Raw genomic sequence first — 27,798 nt, forward strand, 5'->3', positions numbered from 1 at the left:
CACAGGAAGCAAATATGCATTTATCAAAAGCACTTTAATAGATATAGTACTGAAGTCCCACAATCAGATTACCAGACTTAATAAAGAACTGGCTACTTATTGTGACATCATAATTCACTCTAAGTACAAGCTGAGATTATTTGTCTCCGAAACCACTGAAGATTGGTGTGGTGAACATGCAATACGTTATTTTAAAGTGTCCTATATTCCTACAACCTATCATTTCTCCACAGAGTCTGACAGTTGATCTTTCCTGCTCACAAATGCTAATCTAAGACATTCTACTCTCTACCATGAGCACTGGTCATTTTATAAATTACAAAATGAAAATAACATATTGATCAAGATCAATTCTATTATGAACTCATCTTTTGAACAGCACAAGCCCTCAATACCCTGCCACCTGCAGTGGCTTCTATTCCTTCAAAATGTACAAAGATCAGGCCATGGTAGGTATCCTGAGCACCTGAAAAAGTCCTGTCAAAGGAAAAAAGTGACAACAAATTTAGTTCCAAGACAACTGGCTTTGAGATTCTAAATTTGGACATTTCCTTCTATAAAACAGAGAAATGTTCTGATGGACTGAATAGAAGATACTAGTTTTCTACAGTGAACACTAAAAGATTCAAAAACAAAGAGCAAAAAGCAGACCTATCCAGGGCTGGGGAGGTGGCTCAGTGGTAGAGCACTTGCCTTGCATGCTTGAGGCCCTGGGTTCGATTCCTCAGCACCACATAAGAAAAAAGAAAAAAGCTGGAAGTGGCACTGTGGCTCAAGTGGTAGAGTGCTAGCCTTGAGCTTGAAGAGCTGAGGAACAGCGCCCAGGCCCAGAGTTCAGGCCCCACAACAAGACCCCCCCCCAAAAAAAAAAAGTAGACCTGTCATTTCAAATTTACAGGGAGATCGAATAGAAAAACACTTGATTTGTTCATCTCAGGTTATTTTATTCTAAGATTAAAGCACAGAGAACTGCATTGTTCTGCCAACTCAAGCTGGTCCATTTGGAAATTTTATTATTTTTCTGTGCCAGAACTGGGGCTTGAACTCAAGGCTTGGATGCTGTCCTATAGCTTTTTGCATAAGGCTGGTGATGCTCTACCACTTGAGCCATAGCTCCACTCCTTTTTTGGGTGGTTAACTGGAGGTAAGACTTCCCTTCCTGAGCTGGTTTTGAACCAGAATCTTAAGATCTCAGCCTCCTGAGTTAGCTAGTATTTACAGGAGTGAGCCACCGGTGTCTGGGAATTTTAGCTGTTAGGTCTCTTATTTCTTAGGAAGTCAGATAAGAACTCCTGTCTTTTTGGTGACATGGGTAACTTCACTTTTTTTTTTTTTTGCTGTTCATGGGGCCTGAACTCAGGGTACTGTCCCTCAGCTCTTCAGCTCAAGGCTAGCACTCTACCACTTGAGCCACAGCGCCACTTTTGGCTTTTTCTGCTTATGTGGTGCTGAGGAATCGAACCCAGGGCCTCATGCATGCAAGGCAAAAGCTCTACCACTGAGCCACCTTCCCAGCCCCTAACTTCACTTTTTTAGTGTAGTGTTCTAGGACCCAGTAAGGGTGCCTCAAGTAAAACAATGGCCTCCTCTGATTTTTACTAGCAGACCCAAACCCAAGTGTTATCTACCAACCTATTAAGCTGACAAACTACTCATCTACCTGGAAGATACCCACTCACACAGTTAGTGTAAGACTTCCTGCTCAAGGATATTTACATGTTTAAGAACTGGTCCTTTCATTTATCAGTGAACTGATAGTAGAATTCATGCACACTGGAAGCTCCTAAGCATTAGGAAGACAATAGGAGCACACCTGTACTAACTCGGGGTTGTATTTAGTTCAGCCATTCTTCTCAGATTCCCAAGTTAGCCAATCACCCAAACAGCTATTTCAGGTCCTTGACCAAGTATTCTCAGGGGGGAAATACATCTAAACATGGCTATTTCAAAGCAACTCTGATATGCATACAGAAACACAACAAGAAAACTAATCATGTGGGTACAGTGTATTTGCTATTTAAAGTTTTTGAGGCAAGATTCATTTTTTTTGGCTATCAGCTGATTCATTTTAAAGACAGCATTAAAAGTATTCTAGAGATCAAACATGATTTAGATTAAAAACCTAGAATAATTATTGTCCAATGGAATGTTTAAAAAATACTAAATATACAAGATTTTCAGTGAGAAAGGATTACTGAATTTCTCAGACAGGAATTCTGAGTAACTTTTTAAGAGAGGAGATTGACCAATTTTTCATCTCATCAAATTTGTGGGAATTTTTGTTGTTGTTGTAGCAGTACTGGTGTTTGAGCTCAGGGCCTTACACTTTCTAGACAGGTGATATACCATGTGAGCCACAACCCTAGCACTTTTGGCATCACTTTTCAAATAGAGTCTTAAGTGTATGCCCAGGTCAGCATCACCATGCCCAGCTTTACTGATTGAGATGTGGTCTTGAAAACTTTGCCCAGGCTGACCTTGAACAAGGATCTTCCAAATTTCTACCTCCTGAGTAGCTAGGATTACCAGGATGAGCCACCACACCTGGCCTCTTCATTTGTGTTTTCTTTACACATTTTTAAAGACTTCTAACAAAGAGAAAGTATTACAATGGCCATCCTACTAAAAGAAGGTGATACAAAATATGAAAAAAGTTACTGTTTATTTCTTTGTTATACAAAGAAAATGAAGCACAGCCCAAGACATCTCAGTCCATCTTCTAAGTCCTTTCTGCCACAGTAACATATAATAAACAATGGCAAGTTGGATTATGAGTCCAGTTCAGGGTCAAGCTTCTCCACTTTGATGACTATCTCTGGGGCTGGAGCATCAGCAGAGGCGTGGTGGGCCTCTGTCTCTGACTCGGACAGCACTTTCTCCTTGATCGTCACAGGCTTACCACTGGCTTCCTTCTCTTCATCTCAGACTCATCCAGCTCCCATTCATCATCGATGTCCATTTCAAATACTCTTACATGATGGAGACTTGAACTTAACTAAAGAAAAGGCACATTAATGTGTGTGTGTGTGTGTGTGTGTGTGTGTGTGTGTGTGTGTGTGTGTGAAAGCGCACATGCACCTGGAACTGGGACTTGAACACGGGGCCTGAGCATCTTTTGCTCATAGCGTTCTAGTGGAGCCACAGCTCCTGAGCAGCTAGAGATATAGGTATGAGCCAGGGGTGTCAGGAGTCACATTAACAATTTTCTAACTAATGGGTTTGCAAACAAATTTTATAAAACGAAGCAGAAATCAGAAGCTTTAAGCAAAGAATAGATTTATAGGAAAGTTATATTTTTAGCAATTTACTATAAAATCACCCAATTCCACCTTCATTTTACATAAAAGGATCTCCACACACCACATGGTGAATTTATGTAACTTAGAAGCCAAACTATTTTTGCCAGTCCTGGGGCTTGAATTCTGGGCCTGGGTGCTATCCTTTTGTTCAAGGTGAGCACTCTACCACTTGAGCCACAGAGCCACTTCTGGCTTTTTCTGTAATTCATTGGAGATAAGAGCCTCTTGAACTTTCCTGCCTGGGCTGGCTTCAAACTAAGATCCTCAGATCTCAACCTCCTGAGTAACTAGGATTACAGGCGTGAGCCACCAGCACCTGGCTCTGAAATTGCTCTTAATTACTCAAAGTTTCTCCAAACAAGAAAACAAATTAACTAGCCTGCTGCTTGCTCAGTTAACTGAAACCAAAGGACAGAATGACAAGCAGAGAATGAGCCTTGGAGATGACATGCTTGAGTACTCATAGGATGCTGCATAGAAACAAAGCCATACTCACCACACAGGACACTTTGTGAAAAACATTCCCAGCAACGTACTGAGCTTTCATGCTCTCCAGTAACCACCAGTGCTTCTCAAAGTGCAGAGTACATGTGGAAATAACACTGCTTTGTTCATCTAGCCTGGAGGAAAAACCAGCCCAGGAATCAAACAGGACCTCCACCTCCCACATTCACTAGAGGAGGGGTTTGGGGCAACTGGGGTCCTATTCCCACCCACACTCCATTCCCAGGTGACAAGACAGTCTGTAAAAATACTACATTCCACAGAGCCTTGGCTTCATTTTAGTAAGGTCTTGGTGCCCTTTGTTTTTTGGGTGATGGGGAGGGAGGATACAGTACTAGAGATTAAATTGAAGCCTTGCACAACTGAGCTATGCACCCAATCCTCAATTCCCTTTCAAGGAGAGCAGATGCTCATGTTTTTAAATTAGAGAAGGAATCTCATTACTTTAAATCCTCAAGCAACTAAAACTATCTCCTAGAACTGACTTTAGACTCTGCAATGGAACTGGGGTCCCAATTCTGGAAAACACTAAAGGCAAGTTTACAATTATTAGTGACAACAAACTAAAGTTAATGCATTCCTTTAAAACATAACTCAAATGAAGTCCTCTTCTCCATTCCAAATAATTCCTCATCTTATTCTAGCAAAAAATCCTAGTTTAATATTAAAGCAAGGGACAAGACAATGATTAAAGTTGGCACATTTTTCCCCGTTTTTTAATTTTTGAGGTAACATACAATTGTAACATTAGGAAATTTGTAACATTTGGGAAGACTTTGTAGCATGAAGGAAGACTTACCTTCTGATTTTTTTCAGTTCTGGGGTAGATGATCCTCCTAAATTTAATAGCAATTAGTCTCCTCCTCACCTTTCCTAACAGTGTTTGGTGGGTTTCAGCGTGTTGTATGAAGTTAGGATTTTAAAAATACAAAGTAGGAAGCCTGGCAGGCACTGGTGGCTCATTCCTGTAATCCTAGCTACTCAGGAGGATCATGGTTCAAAGCCAGTCCATGCAGGAAAAACTGTGAAACTCTTCTCTCCAATAAACCACCACAAAACCCAAAGTGGCACTGTGGCTCAAGTGGCAGAGTGCTAGGCTTGACCTGAAGAACTGAGGGACAGCACTCAGGCCCAGAGTTCAAACCCCATGATGGACAAAGAAAAATAAAAGCAGGAGGTTTTCTGCTCAGCTGTCTGTATGGGTAGACCAGTAACTAAAAAAACATTGCCTAGCATATCTAAGAAACTGGAATTCTTGGCATATGGTAAATATAGCTAAATATAAGCTAAGCCTGGTACCATATGACTGACAACTCAACACCTTGGAGACCAATGCAAGAACTTCATGAATTTGAGACAAGCCTGGTTATTTCAAGGCGAGGCAACCTGAGATACACAATGGGACACTTCTTTTTTAAATTTTTGGTGGTTCTGGGTTTTGAAATCAGCACCTGGCACTCTACCACTTGAGCCACACTTCCAGCTCTTTTTGAGATCCTACCTTTAAAAAAATAAAGCTAACTTTAACCACACAGACCCTCTACCACTAAGGTAGTTAGTTACCTTGTGGTATAAGTTCTAGTGAATTGATACTCTGCAGCATCTTCACTATTATACACAAACGACAATGGCAACTGGACCAAGAGTCTGTCTCTTCCTTCACGTCCCATGGTGTCTTTAAGAATGACTGTTACAGTTTCATCATCATAAAACTGGGCATCTAAACAGCTGTAGTTGCTGGAAGTGAGATGCGTTTTGTTATATCAGAAATGATCATAATCACATAACATTATGCTGACACTAAGCAAAAACAAAATAATTTAAAACCGTAGGTGATATTCCCTGCAATGACAAAACACCTTATCAGTTTATACTTTTATATCAATTTTCACAAATATAACTAGTTATAACAAAATAAGTAATCATGAGATCAAACAAAATGATCTGTGACATTTTATCACTGTTCTAGAAAACTCTGGACATAAATGGCTAGGCCTTAAGCCTGTGAAAATTTCATGAGTTATACCTTATATATAACTGAGTGAACAGAGGTAACAAGAATCAAAGTAAAAGAAAATCTGGCCCCCTACAAATGACAGAGCCCCTTTGTTGACAGCACATCTGACATAGCACTGACTACACATACATCCCACATGCTTCTGTCCCAAATCAGGCTTGGGCGTTATCTTCTTCTGACTTTTTCAGTCGTAGCATAGGTGAAGCTCCCAAATTTCACAGCAATTAGTCCATTACTTACAGATCTTGAAGAAAGAAAGGAGAGAGGGGAATGAGACCCTATGGAACAACTACATAGCCAATAAATCTAAATGCCTGAACAAACATGACTGGCAATGTTAGCACACATATCTACTTCCCAAATCCCAGACCAACACTACCACTTCCACTCCAGAATACTATAATTTAAACACTTAGTCAGGCAAACCAGCTTGGTTTAAAATCTTAATCACTAAGCAGCTAAAGGCCATAACTAAGAACAACTAACATCTTGAATTCAAAAATTCCCTTTAGTGGAGGTTCTCAAAAGGCACAAAGAGCTCCCCTATGACCCAGCAATCACGTGCTGGGCATTTACCCAAATGACCACAAACAAGGCCATACTAAAGCTACAGCACAACTAGGTTTATTGCCGCATTATTCACCATAGCTAACATATGGAACCAACCCAGATGCCCTTCAGTAAATCAATGGATCAAGAAAATGTGGTAAAGCTGGGTGCCAGTGGCTCACACGTATATCCCAAGCTACTCAGGAGGTTGAGATCTGAGGAATGCAGTTCAAAGCCAGTCCAGACAGGAAAGTCTGTGAGACTCTTATCCTCAATAAACCACCAGAAAACTGGAAGTGGCACTGTGGCTCAAGTGGTAGAGCACTTGCCTTGAGCTGAAGAGCTGAGGGACAGTGCCCAGGCACAGAGTTCAAGTCCCATGACCAGCAAAAAAGAAAATGTGATACACATATGTATACATACATACACACATATGTATACATACATACACACATATGTGTGTGTGTATATATATATATATATATATATATGGAATTCTATTCTTCCATCAGAAAGAATGACACTGCCCCATTTGTAAGGAAATGGAAAGACTGGGAAAAAAATCCTATCAAGTGAAGCCAGACACCCCCCCAAAATAGGTCCCATTGTTTCCCTTATTTTCAATAATTAGTATACATCTAGGATAATTTTAACAGATGAGAAAAATAGCTCAAGAGCTATGTACATATGACCATATAAGATGATACTAAGCGAAATGAACTCCAAGACATGAAAACATGAGGTTTTTCTTTGTTATTGTTTTGTTTTTTGGGTCCGTTCGTGGGGCCTGAACTCTAGGCTTGGGCGCTGTCCCTCACTTCTTCAGCTCAAGGCTAGTGCTCTACCACTTGAGCCACAACGCCACTTCCGGCTTTTTTCTTTTTGCTTACGTGGTGCTGAGGAATCGAACCCAGGGCCTCAGGCATGAAAGGCAAGCACTCTACCACTGAGCCACCTTCCCAGCCCTGTTGTTTTTAATGTACTATGTACTTTTTGTTTCTTTGGTGTGTTCTTCCCCCTGCGGTTTATCCCCTATTGTCACTGTATTTGATTTTGGTACCCTGGTATTGTACATACATTTATCTGAATTAGGGAAGGGAAAGGAGAACAGAATCGTGAGACAAAGGACAAGGGGGATCCAATACAATAGCCATATTCACAAGTCAATATGTTGGAAATGATCTGTACAATTTGGCAAGTGGGAGGATTAGGGAGGGGAGGGAAAGGAGAAAAATGAGGCAGGGGGTAACAAGTTAGACAAGATATGTACCTATTATCTTACTTATTAACTGTAACCCCTCTTGACAATGAAAAAAAAATCCCTTTAGCCATGTGCTGGTGGCTCATGCCAGTAATCCCAGCTACCCAGCACTGAGATCTGAGGATCATCATTTGAAGCTAGCCTGGGCAGGGATCCAGGAGACTCCTATCTTCAATTAACCACCAAAAAGTCAAAAGTGGAATTGTGGTTCAAGTGGGAAAACAATAGCGTTGAGCACAAAAGTGGAGGGACAATGCCCAGAGCCTAAATTCATACCCCAGACTGGCACACACAAATAAAATAGTACCTTCATAGTGAGATTTAAAACGATTTAAAATGCTAATGGAACCCTGAATATCATTTGATTTTCAGAATGTTTACTTTGGAATCTCAAAAAGTCTCTGTGGGCAAGATCTCTTATTTGATGAAAGATAATTAACCTAAAATTTAAAAAAGCCTTTCTATAAAGTACTTACTAACACAGTTTTGAATTGCTAAGTGTTCTTAGATATAACCCAGGTCTGCTGTCATTTTCCTAAACCTATTTAAAAAAAACTTATATACGAGGCTATATACTAATATAAAAGTTAAAACTCTAGAACAAGAAGGGATAAAATAGCTTCTCAACTCAGCATTACCATCTCCCAGATGCAAACCTAAAGTCATGCTTCAGCTTCGCTGAAACCCGAAATGCTGGAGGGAAGCTGAATGGCTTATTATTATTACAAATATCAAGCTCTCATCTCTTCGGTTCAAACTTCAAAGGAATACTCACTGGGAAATATCAGTATGCCTTAATCTTAAGATACACATTTTATACAGTGAGTCTTCTAAAATAGTAAAAAGAAGGTACTGTAGATTTGAACTTTTATTATTCCACCTAAGGAAAGAAAAGTAATGTATTTAGCTATTTAAGTTTAGAACAAAAACTACTGTTTACACAAGACGAGGAGAACACACACTTACAGAAAAGGAAATGTGAACAATCTGCGCGCAGAGTCCTCACTAAAACAAAAGCAAAAAAAAAATGAGAAAAATTCAAACTTGCTGCTAAATTATACTACCTAACAGGTAAAGAAGATTACCTTCTAGCATCTCTATATAACGGAATACAGATGGCTTGATTCATTGATTTTCCAATTTCATCCTACAGAAAAGCAAGATTTGGAAACATCATTAGAGAGAAGGGGAGCAGCTAGTGGTGAGGAGCCTGCTTGGCCTGTGCTAAAGGACCACTCCCTCCCTCTGGTCTCATGACATCAGTCACTGACAAGACAAACCAGCTCTGGGACTAAGACTGTAATGAGATTGATCTGGAGGGGCAAATAAAACACTAAAGATACTAAGACGATAATTTTTAAATTTATGTGAGCAGAAAATGAGGGAGGGGGTTACATTGTTGAAAAAGAAATGTACAGTATTCAGTACCTGACCTATGTAACTGTAACCTTTCTGTACATCACCTTTACAATAATTTTTTTTTTGTCGGTGGTGGGGTTTGAACTCTGGGCCTGGGAACTCTGTCCCTCAGCTCTTCAGCTCAAGACTAGTGCTCTACCACTTGAGCCACAGTGCCACTTCTGGTTTTCTAAGTGGTTTATTGGAGATAAGTCTCATGGCCTTTCCTGCCCTAGCTGGCTTTGAACTTGATCCTCAGATCTCAGTCTCCTGAGAAGCTAGGATTACAGGCATGAGCCATAAGTGCCTACCTTATAATAATTTTAAAAATACATAAAGTAAAATAAATTTATATAAGGAATTAACTATGGATATAACCAAGCCATAAGAAACTGCCAATTTTGACAATCAAAACCAGTTGAATATCAGCATTTTTACAATTTATCCTAATATATATGTTCATTTACATAGATGAGACATACTATACTCTTGTTCCCACACAAAGACATGCATTTCTTCCCAACTTACTGCTGTCATTTGCAAACACTGATCAATAATGGTTTTCATTTGCCTTTTCACAAAATGCAATGATTTTCGAGCATAATAAGGAAACAGCAAAGGGCTTTCTGGTTTCAGACAAAAACAGAAACAAAACAAAAACTATAGCAAACCAATGATTAGGAGAAAATAATCCAGTGTCAGAAGCAGTCCATACTTTTTCATGGTGGAATTCTCATTATACTTTGGACATACCTTGTTAAAATAAATGACCAGAATCTCCCTTCAATCCAGTCCACTTAATACAACTACATTCGCTTGGTCCTTCTCATGCTTAGTCCTACACCAAAGCCCAACAGTAAAATGCTATTGGCTATTAGAAAAATGGAAGGCATTGGAAACCATAAGCTATGTACTGAAACCTGTTCTTTCTTCTCAACTCTGCCACAATGTGATAGCAGCAGCAGTCCAGGCTACTCTGCCACTGCTAGCTTTGTTTCTTTTTTGCTGTTGTATTCAGTGTGCTTTTTATTTTAAAATGGTTTTTTTATACAGTATTACAATATCCATAAGAACTCATCGTATTCTCCAACTTAAAAGGAAAAAAAAACAAAGAGGCCTACTGGGCCTCTGGAACTGCCTGGGATGAAAAGAGCTGTGAATCAAGCTGTGACTCAGGCCCACCAGCTCAAATGGCTCTGAGACTGTCTCTCCCACACTCAGCACTTCCCTTCACAGCTGTGTTAGGTAAAAAAAATCATCATTTCAGCACTTTAAGGTTCAAGAGGTGACATACTAGGTGATTACACAAAAACATGTTGCCTTTGTCCCCAGTTCCCAAAACTCAGCTCCTGAAACCCAGATATCCTGAGTAGTAAATGTGATGGCCAATTTTAATGTGGCCACTCTGGCAGGTTCCTGCAAAGCCTCAGGGTTGGGTGGGGTGGAAAGACTATGCCTTAACCAGAAGCTTATAACTTTCAGCTCCATCTGCCAGACTGCAGGAAAGGAATAGGGGTTTGGGGTTGAATTCTACCCCAGTGACTTAATCATTATAATAAAGCCTCCATCAAAAACCCAAGACAAACTGGGAGAGAGTAAGGGAAAGGGTGACATTGTCAAAAAAAAGAAATGTAATCTTTACCTGCCTTACGTAACCATAAACTTTCTTTTTTTTTCTTTTTTCTTTTTTTCTGGTCCTGGGGCCTGAACTCTTTGCCTGGGAGCTGTCCCTCAGCTCTTCAGCTCAAGGCTAGCACCGTACCACTTGAGCCACAGAGCCACTTCCAGCTTTTTCTGCTTATGTGGTCCTGAGGAATGAAACCCAGGGCTTGATGCATGCAAGGCAAGCCCTCTACCACTGAGCCAACTTCCCAGCCCACCATAACCCTTCTTTACTAACCTTCTTAATAATTAAAAAAAAAGACACTGGGGAGGTTTGGATGGCTCCCTGGTTGGTGAACATGTTGAGTGCTGGGAGGATCTAAAAGCTGTGGGCTCTTCCTCCATATCAAACCCTGAATGATGTTTTCCACTGGGCTATGCCCAAGTTAAATTTTTATTACAAACAGTCTGGAAAGGAAAGCTGAATGTGTTCCTGAGCATTGTACACTAGTCTGGAAGCTATGCCAACTTAAGGGAGAAAGTTGGGACATATGTCCCATAGTCAAGTCCCACAGAGGTGTGGGTAAGGGAACCTAGCTCTTGGGACTGATGTAATGTGAGGAGTCTAGCGGACTGAGCCTTCCTCCCCCTGGAGGCTAATGCTCGTTGTGGGTGCTCAGTGTCATAACTGCAATGAATTGCATTGCAGGACCTTCAGCTGGTATCATAACTGGCTGGTGTCAGGAGGGAAAAATAATTTTAGTGTCAGCATAGTTAATGTACCACAGCACAGTTAATTTCAGGGTGTTTTCTATCTATCATGGTGACATCATACTCTATTTGTTAAAATGCTGTTCTCTAATCAAATAAAATGGACATGCCAAGTAAGCCTGAAGAAATTAGACAAATTTTGAGGTTACTCTTTAATCTCAAATAAGTATAAACATGGCCAACATCTGCTTGGTTCATAAAGTACCTTTAAGATGGCTGCTGTTTTGGAGGAAGTCATACCACTGGTTTCCTTCCATGTTAGGGGTGATACAAGGCCATCATCTTCATCTTTCAAATACTAAAAATAGTTAAAAATTTTTTCAGTTAAGCAATGATTCAGGCTCTAATCTGTATTTAACATTATTCTAGTTAGTAAGTTATCTTGTTGTACTGCCAGGTTCTCTGAAGGTACATTATTTTTCTAAGTGAGGTGACAAATTCTAGACAACATGAAAATGACTTAAATGGTCAGAGTACAGTAAATGTAGAAACCAGAAACTTTTTGTGGTTCATTTTCAAGATATATTTTAACCTTACCTATCAGGGCTATATTTTAGTTTTACAAGTACCAACTGACAGTATGCTCCACAAGGGCAGTTCTCACAGTGTAGCCCCATCCCTGAGAGTGCTCAGCATGCTTCCATTGACTACAAGGTTAATGCCAGCTTTAGTGCCAAGGTGTCACTTGCCCTTTCACGGTGTCAACATTTGCACTGAAGGTGTGGAAGAAAGAACAGCCAGTACCTGCACCCCTCACCTAGTGGACCAAATTCTTGTGTTCTTTGTCACATATTCAGTTTCATTTATCCTGATAGAACTATTAAATTGTTAATTCTCAAGTCTTGATGGCAGATCTTTTAACGTTTTTTGAGACAGAGTTGGGAGGCACACAGGGGTGATTTTACAACACATCAAAGCATGCAAAGTTGTCTTGAAGAAAGACTGAAACTGTCTTGTTTCAGTTGTAAAGGCAGACATTTTGTAAAAAATGACATTCCAGGGGGGAGGATGGGAAGGGATGGGAAGGGGAAACTAAGGAGGAGGCTACAATACTTGATAAGAAATGTACTCATTATCTTGCCCATGTAATTGTAACCCCTCTGTACAGTATTTTCACAATAATAAATAAATAAATAATTTTAAAAATGACATTCCATTTTTACTTGGAAACAAAAGACTAGGGGACAAACTGATTCTTCATACTTAGATGTTTGCGAGGTATTTTTTAATTTAAAATTTTTTATTTATTTTATTAAATAGATGCACAAGGAGTTGCCATTGTTCAGCTTATGGACAAATATGTCTTGGTCAATGTTACCCCTTTGAACATGCATACTCATCCATCCCTCTACCCCCTCAAACTCTTACTTTTGGCAGGTATTTTCTTGAAAATAAAGTGACTTTGAACAAAACAACCTAAAATATTTATTGCAAATAACATTTCAGCTAAACTTGGTTCTAACGGCCTGTAATTCCAGCACTTAGAAGAGGATGAGGCAGGAATATCACAAGTTTAAGGCCTATAGAGCAAGACCCTGTCTCAAAAAAAAAGCAACTTTTAAGCAAAACTCAAAATGTTGGCACCTGCATCTGTTACTGAGTGCCTGACAGCTTCACAGTAACTAAAGACTGATTAGAGTAGACTGAAGTCACCTGATATTTATAATGTATAATGGAAGGCATCAGTACTTAAAAAGATCTGTAAAAGCCACAGAACCAATAGTTCTAAAAAGACCAAGTTATGATGCTATGAAAACAAGCATGAGTAAAAGTGCCTTTCAAAGTGCAAGGAAGATGGAGAGATTTTTAATGAAACTGAGTATGAAGTGTCTACTAACCCAATTTTAGATTCCACATTAAAAACTTCCAAGAGACCAACACTTGGAAGGATTTTGTATAATATTAAAGAATATCCTCAGTTAAAGGACAAAACTAGTTCAGTACTTTCTCCTTTCCAAGGACACACACCTGCTTGAAGTTAGATTTTCCTTATATACATTAAGCAAATTAGCATATTAAAACAGAATAAACACATAGGTAGACATTAAAATTAGCTGTCTTCTATTAAGCTGGACATCAAAGACAGCTGAGAAAATACACAACAATGCCAGTTATACTGGCATTATATTATTTTCCATAAACTTTAGATAATATGAATTAACAGTACAAAGTCTTAAAATTCGTTCTTAAAAATCAAACCAAGTTCAATAGAAAGCCCATACCTGACCAACTTTTTCAACATTATTTTCTTTTTCGATTATAAAAGTCTGGAGCCTAGAAAGAACAAACATAGTTTATTTCTAAAAGCTCAAAATATTAAGAAAATAATCTTAAAATTAACAAACTCAATATGTATTTTATAAAACAGCTATCCATTGCATTTAGTTTTTTGCAGATTGTAAGTACATACAAACAGAAGTCTACTTATAGACTTTATGTTTAGTCTTTTTAAAATTAGTCTTTTTATAAAAGTAATTGCTAATTACTTTTTAACCATGAACTATCTTTTCTGTGATTATTTTCAAAGTGACTTAATTGTAAAAATAGCCATTTCTTTCCTCATAGAAATGTTCAGTAAGAAATTCAGTAACAAATGTGATATCTTTCTGAGTCATCTATTAACAAAAAGGGGCAAAAAGAAAACAAATCAAGGTAAAAAGTAAGCTTCCCAATAATTTGCCTGAATCCACAGTTTGGGCCTGGGTGCAGGTGAGTGGGCTGTGGGGAGCAAGGAGGAGGCTGGCTGTTCTCTAAGCTCACTTTCAGGGAATGCTTCTTTCCACATCCTCACAGAAAGAAACTGCTCATTTCCAGGCTTCAACTTAGGTACAACATTTAAGTACTTATATTTCAAGGAAAATAAAATGCGTTTAAGACTTTAAGGCATAAAATATAGAACCAACCCAGATGCCCCTTAGTAGATGGAGTGGATCAAGAAAATGTGGTATATATACACAATGGAATTCTATGCCTCCATCAGAAAGAATGACATTGCCCCATTTGTTAGGAAATGGAAAGTCTTGGAAAAAATTATATTAAGTGAAGAAAGCCAGGCCCAAAGAAACATAGGTCCCATGGTTTCCCTTGTTTTCAATACTTAGTATATGTCTGAGTCAAGCCAAAAAGGTCAGATAAGTTGATGTTAGGGAAATGAACCCTAAGATGTGTATTCAAATGTTTGTTTTTTCTTTCATGCGATTGTTTCTATCACATTTATAAGATTATTTCTTTGTTCATTTGTATGTCCCCCCCCCATGGAATAACCCCTGCTATCACTGTATTTGATGTTGTTATAATTTGTGGAGGGGAAGGGAAAAAACAAATCATTGAAGTAGGGATACAGGTGGACCCATTGCAACAATGAGATGTACAATGGCTGGGAAGGTGGCTCAGTGGTAGAGCGCTTGCCTTGCATGCATGAGGCCCTGGGTTTGATTCCTCAGCACCACATAAGCAAAAAAAAAGCCAGAAGTGGCACTGTGGCTCAAGTGGTAGAGCGCTAGCCTTGAGCTGAAGAGCTGAGGGACAGCGCCCAGGCCCAGGTTCAGGCCCCAACTAAAAAAAATGAGATGTACAAGTCATATGTCGAAAACGAACTTTACAACTTTGGTGGGGGGGGAGGAGGGTTAAGTGGGGGAGCGGGGGGGGGAAGGGGGAGGTTGGGATGGGAAGGGGAAACAAAGGAGGAGGCTACAATGCTTGATAAGAAGTGTACTCATTATCTTGCCCATGTAATTGTAACCCCCTCTGTACAATATTTTCACAATAATAAAAAGACTTAAGGCAGTTAAAGAGTATAAGGATGCTATGTTGTAAGAATTATAAAACCTCATTCAAACATGAAAATTGTAAATTCAAATATCCGTAACAGTATTCCTCGAGATGAAAATATTATGCAAACACTCAAATTTCTTTAGATAACAAGCCCAACGTCCTGTTATCTAACTCTGTAAGAGTACCAAAACCATGAGCAAGGCTGAGCTCAATCAGGACAATAGGTAAGGAAATTACACAGGTGTCCCCTGTTATCTGAGAGATTGGTTCTAAGACCCCCACAGATAACACAATCCACAGGTGCTCAAGATCTTTATATAAGAAAACACATCCTCCTGTACACTTTAAATCCCATTTAGAGTGCTTGTAACACCTAATACAATGTAAATAACTATTGTTGTATTGTGTAAGGAATAGTAAAGAGAAAAACAAGTACATATATTTGGAACAGATGCATTATTTTCAGAATATTTTTCATTGGTGGTTGGTTGAATCTACTGAGATGGAACCTGCTGACACACAGGGCTGGCCAGACGTACTTCTGTGCATACCTTATTCAGCTCAGGAAGCACATGGTCTTCAGTCATTCTCAACATGGCTGGAAATACAAAGTTAAAAATTATCTTGAAATGTAATTTTTATTACAGATATACCTCAAAGACCAAATGAAGTTTACTGAACTAAATTTTCCATTTGAACAGTTTCTTTTTACTACAAAAAACTTTCTCTTTGAACAATTAAACTAAAGATGAACTAAAATCTGACTTAATCAGGATCTGAAATATATTCAGGATTGTTGGTCCTCACCCCAAACAAAACCTTATTGATTATGCTGCTGGGGGCAGAGCAGTAAAAATGCCTTCATGGAAATTACATTTTACCAAAAAAATACAACAAAGTTATAACCTCGTGTCAGTGACAAAGCCAGGGTGACAACAGTGTCACATTCTGGAGATAAGAACTGAGCAGTTACTCACTGCTCTTCTACTGCTGATGCTTAGTTAGAGCACGCAATAATTATAAGTAAAACTAAACCACTAATCCTATCAGAGAAAGGATTTCTAAAGTCCTACTTTTAATATTGCAATTTATTCTAATTAAAACTCAGATCTGCAACAAGCTAGCCTGAAAAAACTCCAGTTCCCTATTCCAACTATCAATCATACAGTTGAAAAAAAGGAAACAAACAAAAATATCCAACCAAGAATTCAAGTAACTTAAGATCACATTCAGGTTTTAAACAAAAGTAACTATAGTAGAGTGATAAGCATAAAGTCTGCTTTTGTAATATTAGAACTGAACATCTGGACACTGCAGTATTAGCATATCAAAAGGAATTTATCTTGTATTTCACTCTAAATTTTAACAAATATGAGACATAAAACTAAATGTTGCATATGTTGGAGAGAAATGTTTGTTTCATTATTTAAAGAATATACTTCACAAAAATAGCAGTATAAATGGGCCTAAAAAAATGCAAGTACCTCAGAGTGGTGATCAAACCATCTCATGTGAAGTCAACAGGTATTTGTTAATTAAACTGCCTACCCAATGGCAAAGACGTAGTGGCATTACAAAGAAAGTCCTAAAGTAGTCTGTGTACCACTTAGCAAGGGCACCACTGCCCATGAAAATGTAATAGCAAGGTCTCAGTTCTGTGCTGTCACTGATCATCTGTGAGTCCTAGGAACTTCAAAGAGGCTAGCCTGACTACATAACTAAATGTGTAATTTTAGATGATTTCAATCAATTCAACAGCCACAGGCTAGTTAGTGGTTACCACCATGGACCACACAGCTCCAGAGACTGAAGAACAGAGTGTAAAATGTAACACAAGCTACTGAAGGGCTTTTTGAAAATCTTATACCCGTGCCCAATATATAGCAAGGGCTCAAACACTCAATTTTAACCTAAGGAAATACAGTTGTCCCTCGCTGTATTGTAGCTTCATTGCATCCCAGGTTTAAAAAACAAAACAAAACAAACCAGAAATATTGATCCCTCACCTATCATGTAGTTACTTTCCAGAGCAATAAGTGAACCACAATAGAGCATGGGATTTTCACCTATCATGGGGGTGTCTGGAACTTAACTCCCAAGATAGGTAAGGGATCACTGTACTAGTGAGTGTAAGGGGCACAGGTGTTACAAATTAGCTTTAATACTTCTACGGGGGAAGCATGGAGTAGGTGAAATAGGACTGCCATAGATGGACAACAGTTGAAGCTGGGTGAAAGAAGGAAACAAGGAGGCTCATTATACTATTTTATAAGTATTTGAAATTTTAACAGACTAATTCAAATCTAAGATGTATTTCCACAGTTTTCAAAAGTGTTAAAACAACAATGTTAAAGTTAACTTACCCACATAAAGCCACCGGAAAAATGCCTTGAAATTCTTTATACTAATGTCTATAATTCTAAAAAGATAAACAAATCAGAAAAAAAAAAGTTCATGTAGTACTGTTCAACTGTCACAGAGTAAAATAAACCTTACTGTTCTTCTTTGTCTTGTCAGGATTTAAGCCCTTAGAAGAGCAGATTTTACAAGCCAAACATTATTATATTCCTAAAATTAAGGCAATCAAAAACAAAACACATCTCGATTCTTTCAAAAAATTAAGCAAATAAATGATACTAACTGGTTGTAACTGTGTTTCCAAAAACCTGAATCTTTCCCAGAATTCTGTGACATATGAATTCTTTTCCTAACTCTGCAAGTAAGTGAGGAAAAAATTTTCCCACATTATTTTTTGTTAAAAAATTACTAATCAATAAAAAAAAAAACTGACTCCAAGAGGAAGTTACTACTATAAACTTATGTTATGTCACAATGTCTGATACCACTGGACATCATTTTATGAAACTGATTTTTTAGTCCAACAAATAAATGAGGTCTCAAAAATTGAATTCTCTTGGATTTGACACAAATGAAAAAACGTTAAGTATTATAAATCAAACTCATCTTCATTTTGGTGAACTTTCTGAATACAGAGATGAGTTCAATTTTTATAAACTCTTTAAGTTTACTTCTATGTGATAATTACAGTAAGCAAATAATACCTGTACTGATTTTCCTTGAGGTCCTAAGACCAGAACCGGGAGCCTGTGCATACTAGACAACAGTGTGCCAGTGAGCTACGTTCCCAGCAGTACAAGTATTTTTTTTTATGTTTCATAATATCACTGAGAGGTAGATCAGTATCAATCACCCTACTAGGAAATCAAAGATTGCAGCACTCCTATGTTATCAAGTAAGGTAACTAACATTCTCTTGCAGCACCAGTGAAAAACAAAGTTTCTCTGTGTTCTACCTAACTAATACCTTCACCCCTACCTAACGCAACCAGACCACACTAAAGCCCTCCCCCACTGCTCTGTTCCTCCATCTGTAACCCTTCGTAGTGACATTTTTTCTACTTAAGAGGATCAAGAAGTTAAATACTTTCTATTCATCGTGAGAGGTAATCCTAGAAAACTTAGTATATCATATTTGCTCTCAGCAAATGTAAATTCCAAAAATATTCCAAAACACAGGAAAAGCAATGTCATTTCTCCTCTCACTTTGTCTTCTGAGCAAGTGCTGGAGCTTTCACTTTCTAGAGCCCAATTATAATGACAGTGAACAGGAGGAAGCATATGTATTATAAACTTAGAAAAATAAAGAGTAAAGAACAACTTAAAACTAGTTTCAGAAGTACTGAATACTGGTGAGTGACAAAGTTCCCCAGGAGAAGCCAAGTACAGACAGCTCAAAGAGCCAACAGCCAGGAATGACAAGAGAGCCTGAGAAGCTTGGTGCTGGCGGTTCACGCCTCATCCTAGATACTCAGGTGCTGAGATCTGAGGCCTGCAGTTCAAAGACACCCCAGACAGGAAAATCCAGGAGATTCATAAACTCCAACTAATCACCAAAAGCCAGAAATGGAGCAAATGGTAGAATGCTAGCCTTGAGAAAAAGCTCAGGGACAGCACTCAGGCCTTGAGTTTAAGTTCTGAGACTGGCACCAAAAAAAAAAAAAAAGAAAGAAAGAAAAGAAAAACAGCTCAACAGAAAGAGAAAGTAAAATGTATTCCTAAACTGTATCTTACTGTACTGGACATACTAGCCAAATATAAATAGATTAAAAACTGAATCAAAGTTAAATTTCGTAGACTTGAAACTCTTTGTATGATTAAATAAACTTACAATCCTTTTGCCTTAGCATACCAAGCACTGGGATTACAGGTATGTGTGTAAGGTTCTTATTAATTTCAAATGTAAATATTCACAATCAATAGCAATCTAAAAGGAAATAAAAAATATAAAGAAATAGTCCTTGTTAAATAAGTAAACTATATCTAATATATTCTGTTGAGATATTAAATCACTGCCTTCAATTCCCATAGCATCCAGTCCAAGGGGTTTGTATTTTTGCTTCCATGAAGCCATTCCTTTCAGTTCACTCAAATGATACAATAAAGACTATGAGCCACTAGCACAACAGGAGACATAGTATCATTACTTAGTCACAGGAGACATAGTATCATTACTTAGTCACAGGAGACATCGTATCATTACTTAGTCACAGGAGACATAGTATCATTACTTAGTCAGGGTGGTAGGCAGTGGTAGACAGTTCCAATTTTTCAGAAATAAAAATTTAAGGTAACTATTTAATTTTCTTGCCATTAAAAAATTGTATCTCTAGTTCTGTAAACGTAAGCACAATCATCTGGCTATCATCTACTGAAATGAATATACATGACAATACGATTAAATTTTATATGAACAAATTGTGTTTCACAGTCCTGGCACTATCTGGGGGGAGGGGCCATGCTAGGGATGAAGCTAGGGCCTTGCATAAGCTAGCAAGTGCTCAACCACTAAGCTACCCCTTAGCCCCAATCTTGGCACTTTAAAGACAGCCAGTAGGCAATCTTGTTCACCCATATCTACCCAATACTAAACAAATAGTTTTTGATATCCAACTTTGTGTCAGACATTGTGCTAGATGCGAGGGACAGAAAGCTGACAAGAATCAGGTCCTTGTGACCACAGAAATTACAGCATAACAGGGGAGACAGGTCTCAACCACATGATCATACAGTGTAATCTTCCCAATGGCCATAAATGCCTTGAGGGGAATGCATAGGACAAGGGTATAAGTGTAATATGAGTTAATATGGGGACTGGTGAAAAAATATGGGGACTGATCAAAAAGAAGGGACCAGGAGCATCTGTGAGAGGTATTCTATTGGATTTACTAAGGAATACACATTCTACAGGGATGGGGATATAGCTCACTAGTAGAATGCTTGCCCAGCATATACAAGACCCTGGTTTTGACCCAGAGCATTGCAAGAAAAGGAAAAAGAAGAGTAAAAAGACCAGACATTTGTGGAACAAAGTATAGAAAGACCAGTGCAGAAGGCATTACATAACGGGCTGTATACAAATTTAAACTGAACATTCAGCATCCGCTTGTAAAACTGTCACTCAAGCAGCTATGGAAAGGAACAACACGAGACCTGGAACACTAAAAGGAATCGTGGCTCTGCCATGTACTATCTTTGGGCCATCCATATAACTAATTCAGTTTCATCCTGGTAAAATGAGACTCAGAACAAAATTCTAGGGTGTTGAATGAAAAATACACAATATGTTTTACAAGATAAAATATACAACATACTCAATTTTCTCTGTGGAACAAAAAAAGGAATATATGCTCTATTTCAAAATATACCTTATAGTTTAGTGGGGGGATCCAGATGGGAGACTTGCTTGGTGAAAAGATAGTGAAAAATTATTTCATGAAGCAGAAATAATCTTTACACTTGAGTGTGCCAAGATTCCCCTTCAAATGCCAATGCAAAAATTTCAGCTAGGCACTATTCACAATAAATAGCCAAGATATAGAAACAACCCAGATGCAGAGAAATGGATGGAACTAAAATGAATCAGTGTGAGTGAGGTAAGACAAGAGCAGAGAGACAAATAGCACATGTTCTTCCTGATATGAGGATGTTAAAATCCAAAACGCAAGGAAATACGACAAAGTAAACAGGACTCAAGAAACCAAGGACATCTACTTAATCTGCCATATAATTTCTAAATGACTCCATGTTCTTGACCTCATATAGGGTATATATGTGCACACATCTAAGGGAACCTAGGAGGAAGGCATGGAATCAGAGGGAAACAGGTGAAAAAATACAACAGAGGAACCCATCAGCTACACTGGACATTGATGAAAATGAACTAAAGAACTCAAGGGAGGGAGGGAATGAGAGGGAAAGAGGGAACAGCTAACACTAAGCAAAAGGAAAGAAATATATTTATCACCCAAAGCAGAAGAAATATTGTCAAAGCTCATAGAATTCACAAACTTTATAGACCAAGATAATGACAATTTGCCTTGCAAAGGTTAAAATGTGTTTGTGATTTTAACAAAATATCACTATTCTACAGTACTATGAAATTTGTGACATTTATATAATCACTTAATCTCACTAAAAATTATTATTAAAAAATTTTCAGGGTAGTGGCACTGTAGCTCAAGTGGTAGAGCGCTCGCCTTGAGCTGAAGAGCTGAGGGACAGCGCCCAGGCCCAAAGTTCAAGCCCCATGACTGACAAAAAAAAAAAAAAAATTCAGCTAGGAAAGATTCCAGAAGAAAATGCCAGACAATAAAGGTAAATTTTCAGAAAGACCAAAGCAATGCCCATCATCTTTATACCTCTGCAAATGACTTATAACCAGCTTCTGAATACTGGAATATGATGACTTTAACAGCACCTTTACAGTTAGCTGGTTCACCAAAAGGGGCTGAAGTTCAGCACTACAATGAAAAAGGATTTTTTAGTCATTTCCCCATCTAAAATCTGTACACATTGCTTAAAATCATAGATTTTAAAGAAAAAACAAGATTTTGGAACAAAGTAAAACTACTCCCAACAAAAATACAACTTTCTTAAAAAAATACAACTTCCTTTTGTATACAAAAAGAAACAAAAACATAACCCTAACACACTTAAGTACACATGAGGATACACTGCATATTAAAAAGGACTTAGCTTAGTAAGGCAAAGGGCAATGCTCACTAAGCCATATTGTACCAATCTAAGCATTTAGGAAAAAGATGGCAGAGGTTTCCACAAAGCACCATGGAAATCACATCTGAAACACGGGAGGGAATAAATGAAAACCATAAAAAATAATCCCAGAAGTAAATACAGATTAACCTTTTCATGCTCTTAAGATGGGGAAAGTTCTAAGATACCAAAAAGAAAAAGTTTAGTTTGGCAACATAAAAACTAAAATTTCTGTACAAAATGATCACATTAACCCAAAAGGGTGTATCCAAAAACCTGGAGATCTATACTCCTAATACTCTTTTTATACCAGAATTTTCTATTTCATTTGGACAAATGAATTATTCATTTTTATTTACTTTTAAAATAAATTGATTTAAAAAGGGGAGAGAGAGGTGAAACAGGGCATCAGTGGCTCATGCCTATAATCCTAGCTACTCAGGAGGTTGATATCTAAGGATTGTGATTCAAAGACAGCCCAGACAGGGCTGGGCTCAGTGGTAGAGTGCTTGCCTTGCATGCATGAGGCCCTGGGTTGGATTCCTCAGCATTACATAAGCAGAAAAGGCCTGAAGTGTCGCTGTGGCTCAAGTGGTAGAGTGCTAGCCTTGAGCTGAAGAGCTCAGGGACAGAGCCTAGGCCCAGAGTTCAGGCTCCAGGACAGAAAAAAAGACAGCCCAAACAGAGAAGTCCCTGTGAGAGTCTTATTTCCAGTTAACCACTCAAAAAACTGGAAGCAGGGATGTGGCTCAAAGTGGTAGAGCGAAAAGATCTTAAGGACAGCATATAGGCCCTGAGTTCAAGCCCTACAACCAATCGGGGGAGAAGGGAGGAAAAGGAGGAGTTTATTACCTTGCCTTCCCCCACAACAGCAAGTGCATAAATTCATCCTGTACTGATGTGGTTGTGTTCTTTTCCTAGATAAAATAAAAAGAAATATGTGATACATGTTTTGCAGCTTATAAAGTACATCTACTCACTGTTCTTTCCTCTGTCTTCTCTCAAGCCCTTATATATAGGAAATATCTGAGGTTCAGTGACTGGAGACAACCAGTCAGCTGTTTCAATAGCTTCCTCATTCCCAAAGCCCACCCACTGCATTAAGTTGTTCCAATGGTGGAAGAGTCAGCTATGGATCTGATATGGTTTGTCCCCCAACGGTTCATGTATTATGATGCTGCTGAGGTAGTGGAATCTTTAAGAGGTAAGGCATACTGGGAGGTGGTTAGGTCACTGGGGGTGCTGCTATGTGAAGAAAATGTAGTTCTCATAGGAACCTGGTTAGATCCTGCAGAGTGAGTTATTCTAAAAGAGCAAGACCACCCTTCTCTACTTTCTGGTTCCTGGGTCACAAAGTGATCCCTCTGCCAAGATGCCATCTCCCAGAGGAAGAAAATAACAGAGCCACACAATCTGGGACTTCTAGTCTACAAAACCTCTTTTCTGTATACATTACCCAAGTTCAGGTACTTTGTTATAGTAACAAAACCTACTATAGACTCCTTTTTGCAAATATTTTCTGTGAAAATAGTCGTTAGGCCAAGCTGTCTGAAGAAATTGTCTTAACATTTCATAAATTAAACTGACCTTTCTCATATAGCATATGAAGCAAATAGACTTTTAAACTCTTTCCACAGGAAATGTCAGTTACATTACCTGCACAAACTTAGTGAGACGAGAATCCATCTGCATCAGTATTTCTTCCCATGCTTCACACATACATGTCAGTGACAAATTTATATACTATTAGCAAAAAGAAGAAAATATTTTAAACCCACATTCTACATAATATGTGCTTCTTAAGGTCACAAAAAATCCAGAACTTACTTTCAACCACCCTAATTAATTTAGTTAAGCCAAAGGAAAAGAGAAGACCATAGCTAACCTTTGGTAACTTCTTTTTTTTTTTTTTTTTTCCAATTGTGGGGCTTGAACTTGTGGTCTGGGGACTGTCCCTGAGCTCTTTTGCTCAAGGCTAGCTCCTTACCACCTTGAACCACAGTGCTACCTCCTATTTTCTGGTGGTTAAATGGAACTAAAAGTCTCATAGACTTTACTGCCTGGGCTGGCCTTGAACCATGATCCTAAGATCTGAGCCTCTTAAGTAGCTAGGATTACAGGTGTAAGCCACCAGGGTCTAACTGTTTGGTAACAACTATTTTTACCAAAGAATCAATGATTCTTAGAACTTTAAAAAGGAACTTTTTTTATACTTAAATTTTATTGTAAAGGTAATATACAGAGGGGTTACAGTTACATAAGAAAGGTAATGAGTACATTTCTTTTTGCACAGTGTTACCCCTTCCTTCATTTCAAAAGAACATTTCTGTACCTAGTAAAACAAACATCTTTTACATTTTATTATTTAAGCTGTGTTTTATTACACTGTCAAAATGTTCATTTGTTCAACTATTAAACTGTCAGAGGACCCTTAAAAGATTTCGACCCCTAGTTATGTTTGCCATCAAGTAAATTAATGGCTGTGGTAGAACAATAATGAAAAAAATGGCCTGAATTCTTTACAGTTCTTCTATCCTGACTTATTCTCCTCACCTTGCACCTGGCTGCCCTATAACTTGCTCTAACTGAACATAGCAGAAAAAACACTGCTGAGGCCAGGGCCTTCAAGTTGTTTATACATCTTGACTTGTACTTTTTTTGAGGGGAGGGAGAGGGAGACAGGATCTTGTTATATAGCCCAAGCTTGCTATATAACTCAAGTTGATATTATAATATTCTTGCCTGAGCCTCCCAATTGCTGGATTATAGAAGTGTCCCACAAACCACAGTTCAACTTACACTCTTATTTAATTTTTTGCCAGTCCTGAGCTTGAACTTGGCCTGGGCACTGTCCCTGAGCTTCTTTTGTTCAAGGCTATCACTCTGCCACTTAAGCCACTGCTCCAGTTCTAGCCTTTTTTGTGTACATGGTACTGAGGAATCGAACCCAGGGCTTCATGCATGTGAGGCAAGCATTCTACCACTGAGACACATTCCCAGCCCTCAATGTGTACTCTTAAAACCTTTGCTGCCACTACCCTAGAAAAAGCCCAGGACTAGCTGGCTAGAAGATGAGGGATGCAGGGCAGAGACAAAGCCACTTCAGCCAGGGACACATATCAGCTTGCATGATCAGGCTGGGTGACGTGAGCCCTACCAGGTACAGATTACCACAACTTTCTGGCTGAGTTTAGTCCAAACTGCTAACCTACAAAATTATCTACTAATTTGGAGTATCTTTCTTATGATCAAAAGCTAAAATCATAAAAAGACTATTTTATTTGCAATAAAGTATAAGTAACATTAACAGGAACATTTAAAAGATTGACTATTTTTTCCCTTTCATTTGGAGGTGATAGGATTGGATGAGTAGATTAATTAAATTACTTTTTCTGGCTTTAATAAATATTGTAAGATTAGCAGAATAGACATCCAACTGCCTTCAGTTTTAAAAAATAAAATTACAAAGGTTACAGTAAATACTTCTAGAAAGCAAGTGATGAATAAATACCTGCAACAGAGCTGAAATGTGAATAAACTTCCTGGCCATCCGAGTTACTTCATGTAAGAAGGAGTAGAGCAGATTGGTTTCAAGCTGAAAAACAAGAATAAATTGAGTCATAATCAGATGTATTTACTTTTTTAAAGATAAATTGTTCCTGTAAAACACACACACACACACACACACACACACACACACATACACACACATGTGCATGCGCACACGTGTGCATCCTCTAACTTAAAGAGGAGCAAAGATGTAACTAAGTATCAGGAAGACCAAATCAGAATTCTGTCCCCTTTGAAACATAACCAAGTTGGAGGCATCAGAACCAAGGGAAGGCATCAAAAGGTATTAAAATACTACTGGTAAAAACAAAGAAAATACCCCTTACCAGTTGTATCACACAGAAGTTGTCATTAAAAAAAAAATCTATTACTAGCTGGGAATGTTGCTTAGTTGTAGAGTGCTTGCCTAGCATGCATGAAGCCCTAGATTTGATTCCTCAGTACCACATAAACAGAAAAAGCCAAAAGTGGCACTGTAGCTCAAGCAGTAGAGTGTCAGCCTTGAGCAAAAGAAGCTCAGGGACAGTGCCCAAGCCCTGAGTTCAAGCCCCAGGACAAAAAAAAAAAAAAAACTTTTACAAATTTCACAGAAAAAAAAGAGCTGCTCTATTATAGCACAAATACAGCCTGGTGATCACAGTTGCTCAGCCTTAAGACACAAATGTGTACTACCATTGTTGTGAATTCTATGTCTAGGGTGCTCTGGAACACTGAACAGCATGCTATTGAAGACACTAAGCAGTCCTCACATCTTCTATCCTTTTATTCTACTTTGTTTGAAAATTTACACATTCTTAGGATAAACATATAGGATTTTCAGAGGAAACACTGGGGAAGTTTTCTTGGCAAAGCAAAGGTACAATCTAAATAACAAGAGCCCAAACAGCTTCCTAATCTTATTATGTATGATACACACAATAAAAGAGCCCTCACCAATACTTAAATGTTTTACACAAAAAGCATGTTTAGAGCCTAATGGTGCACACCTGTAATCCCAACACTTGGGAGGCTAAAGCAGGAGAACCTAAAGTTCTAGGCCAGTCTGGATTACAGAGCAAGCCTTCCTCTCATTAGAAGGAGAAAAAAGGCACAGAACCTGAATGCAGACTGCCTAGTATCACTTTCCAATTATGAGCTTTTGTATGTGCCCTGTACTTTCTTCAGGTATAATAACAATTCCTATCCATATGTTGTTGTGTTTAAGGCACTAAGGGCTTGGCATATAATAAATGATGAATATCAGCCCTTATTATTACTAATAACTGAGTCCCAAGAAAATGCTCAAAACCAAGTAATTCTGTTATAGGAACCAATTTGTAGGGCCATGATCATCAAAACATTGTTTTTATGTGGAAAACAATAGTACTACCACAGCATTCAATATGTACAATTTAGAAACTCCACGTAGATGTTTTATTTTGCTGCCCATTAGAATACAGTGAGATATAGATACAAACCCACAGAGGTGGGGACCCAGCTCAGTGGTGGACAGCATGCTAGAACGTCCTGTCAACTCTCAGCACCAACCACCCCTAAAAAACAACAGAAAAACTAAAACATATTCTTAATCTCTACAATTATGAAATTCCAGTACATAGCTGAAAGTATGAAACCTTTGAAGCATCACCAGTGGAAACCTCTGCGACCACTGATAATGATTTCAAATCACTTGATAGACACAATGCAAGACAAGTGCCAGCAATCTGCAAAATAATCACACACCCTCATACATGTGGTATCACTGCTAGGGTGCACTTTGTAATACTGGAAGCAACAATTTATACACAACTTTAGAAAGCTGTGACACACACTTCTGGTTTCAGCGATACTCATGTAGCAGGTAAAGGTAGGTAAAGCAGGTAAAGGGCTCCTCCTAGTCACAAAGACCTATAAACATTAAAACTTCTGATCCCAATCCCATCAACAGTTGCACATCAAAGGTTGATGAACAAACAAATTCCCTGAAGGCTATGACATTTT

General features: G+C 38.4%; 1 protein-coding gene and 1 pseudogene across 1 annotated transcript; both read right to left on the reverse strand.

Moving 5' to 3' along the window:
- Positions 1–2,643: 2,643 nt before the first annotated feature.
- LOC122127720 lies at positions 2,644–8,606 on the reverse strand (annotated as a pseudogene).
- A 5,036-nt stretch (positions 8,607–13,642) lies between these two features.
- LOC122127714 (anaphase-promoting complex subunit 4-like) lies at positions 13,643–27,294 on the reverse strand. Its single transcript, XM_042702134.1, has 7 exons — positions 27,276–27,294; positions 25,760–25,843; positions 23,905–23,991; positions 23,101–23,165; positions 17,539–17,594; positions 15,727–15,773; positions 13,643–13,675 (listed from the first exon to the last, which is right to left on the reverse strand). Exons 2-7 carry the CDS (start codon positions 25,796–25,798, stop codon positions 13,643–13,645), a joined length of 327 nt encoding a protein of 108 aa, XP_042558068.1. The 5' UTR covers positions 25,799–25,843; positions 27,276–27,294.
- Positions 27,295–27,798: the final 504 nt, after the last annotated feature.

Source organism: Dipodomys spectabilis, unplaced genomic scaffold, assembly GCF_019054845.1.
Source record: "Dipodomys spectabilis isolate Male_0828 unplaced genomic scaffold, ASM1905484v1 ptg000308l, whole genome shotgun sequence".
Classification (NCBI taxonomy): Eukaryota; Metazoa; Chordata; class Mammalia; order Rodentia; family Heteromyidae; genus Dipodomys; species Dipodomys spectabilis.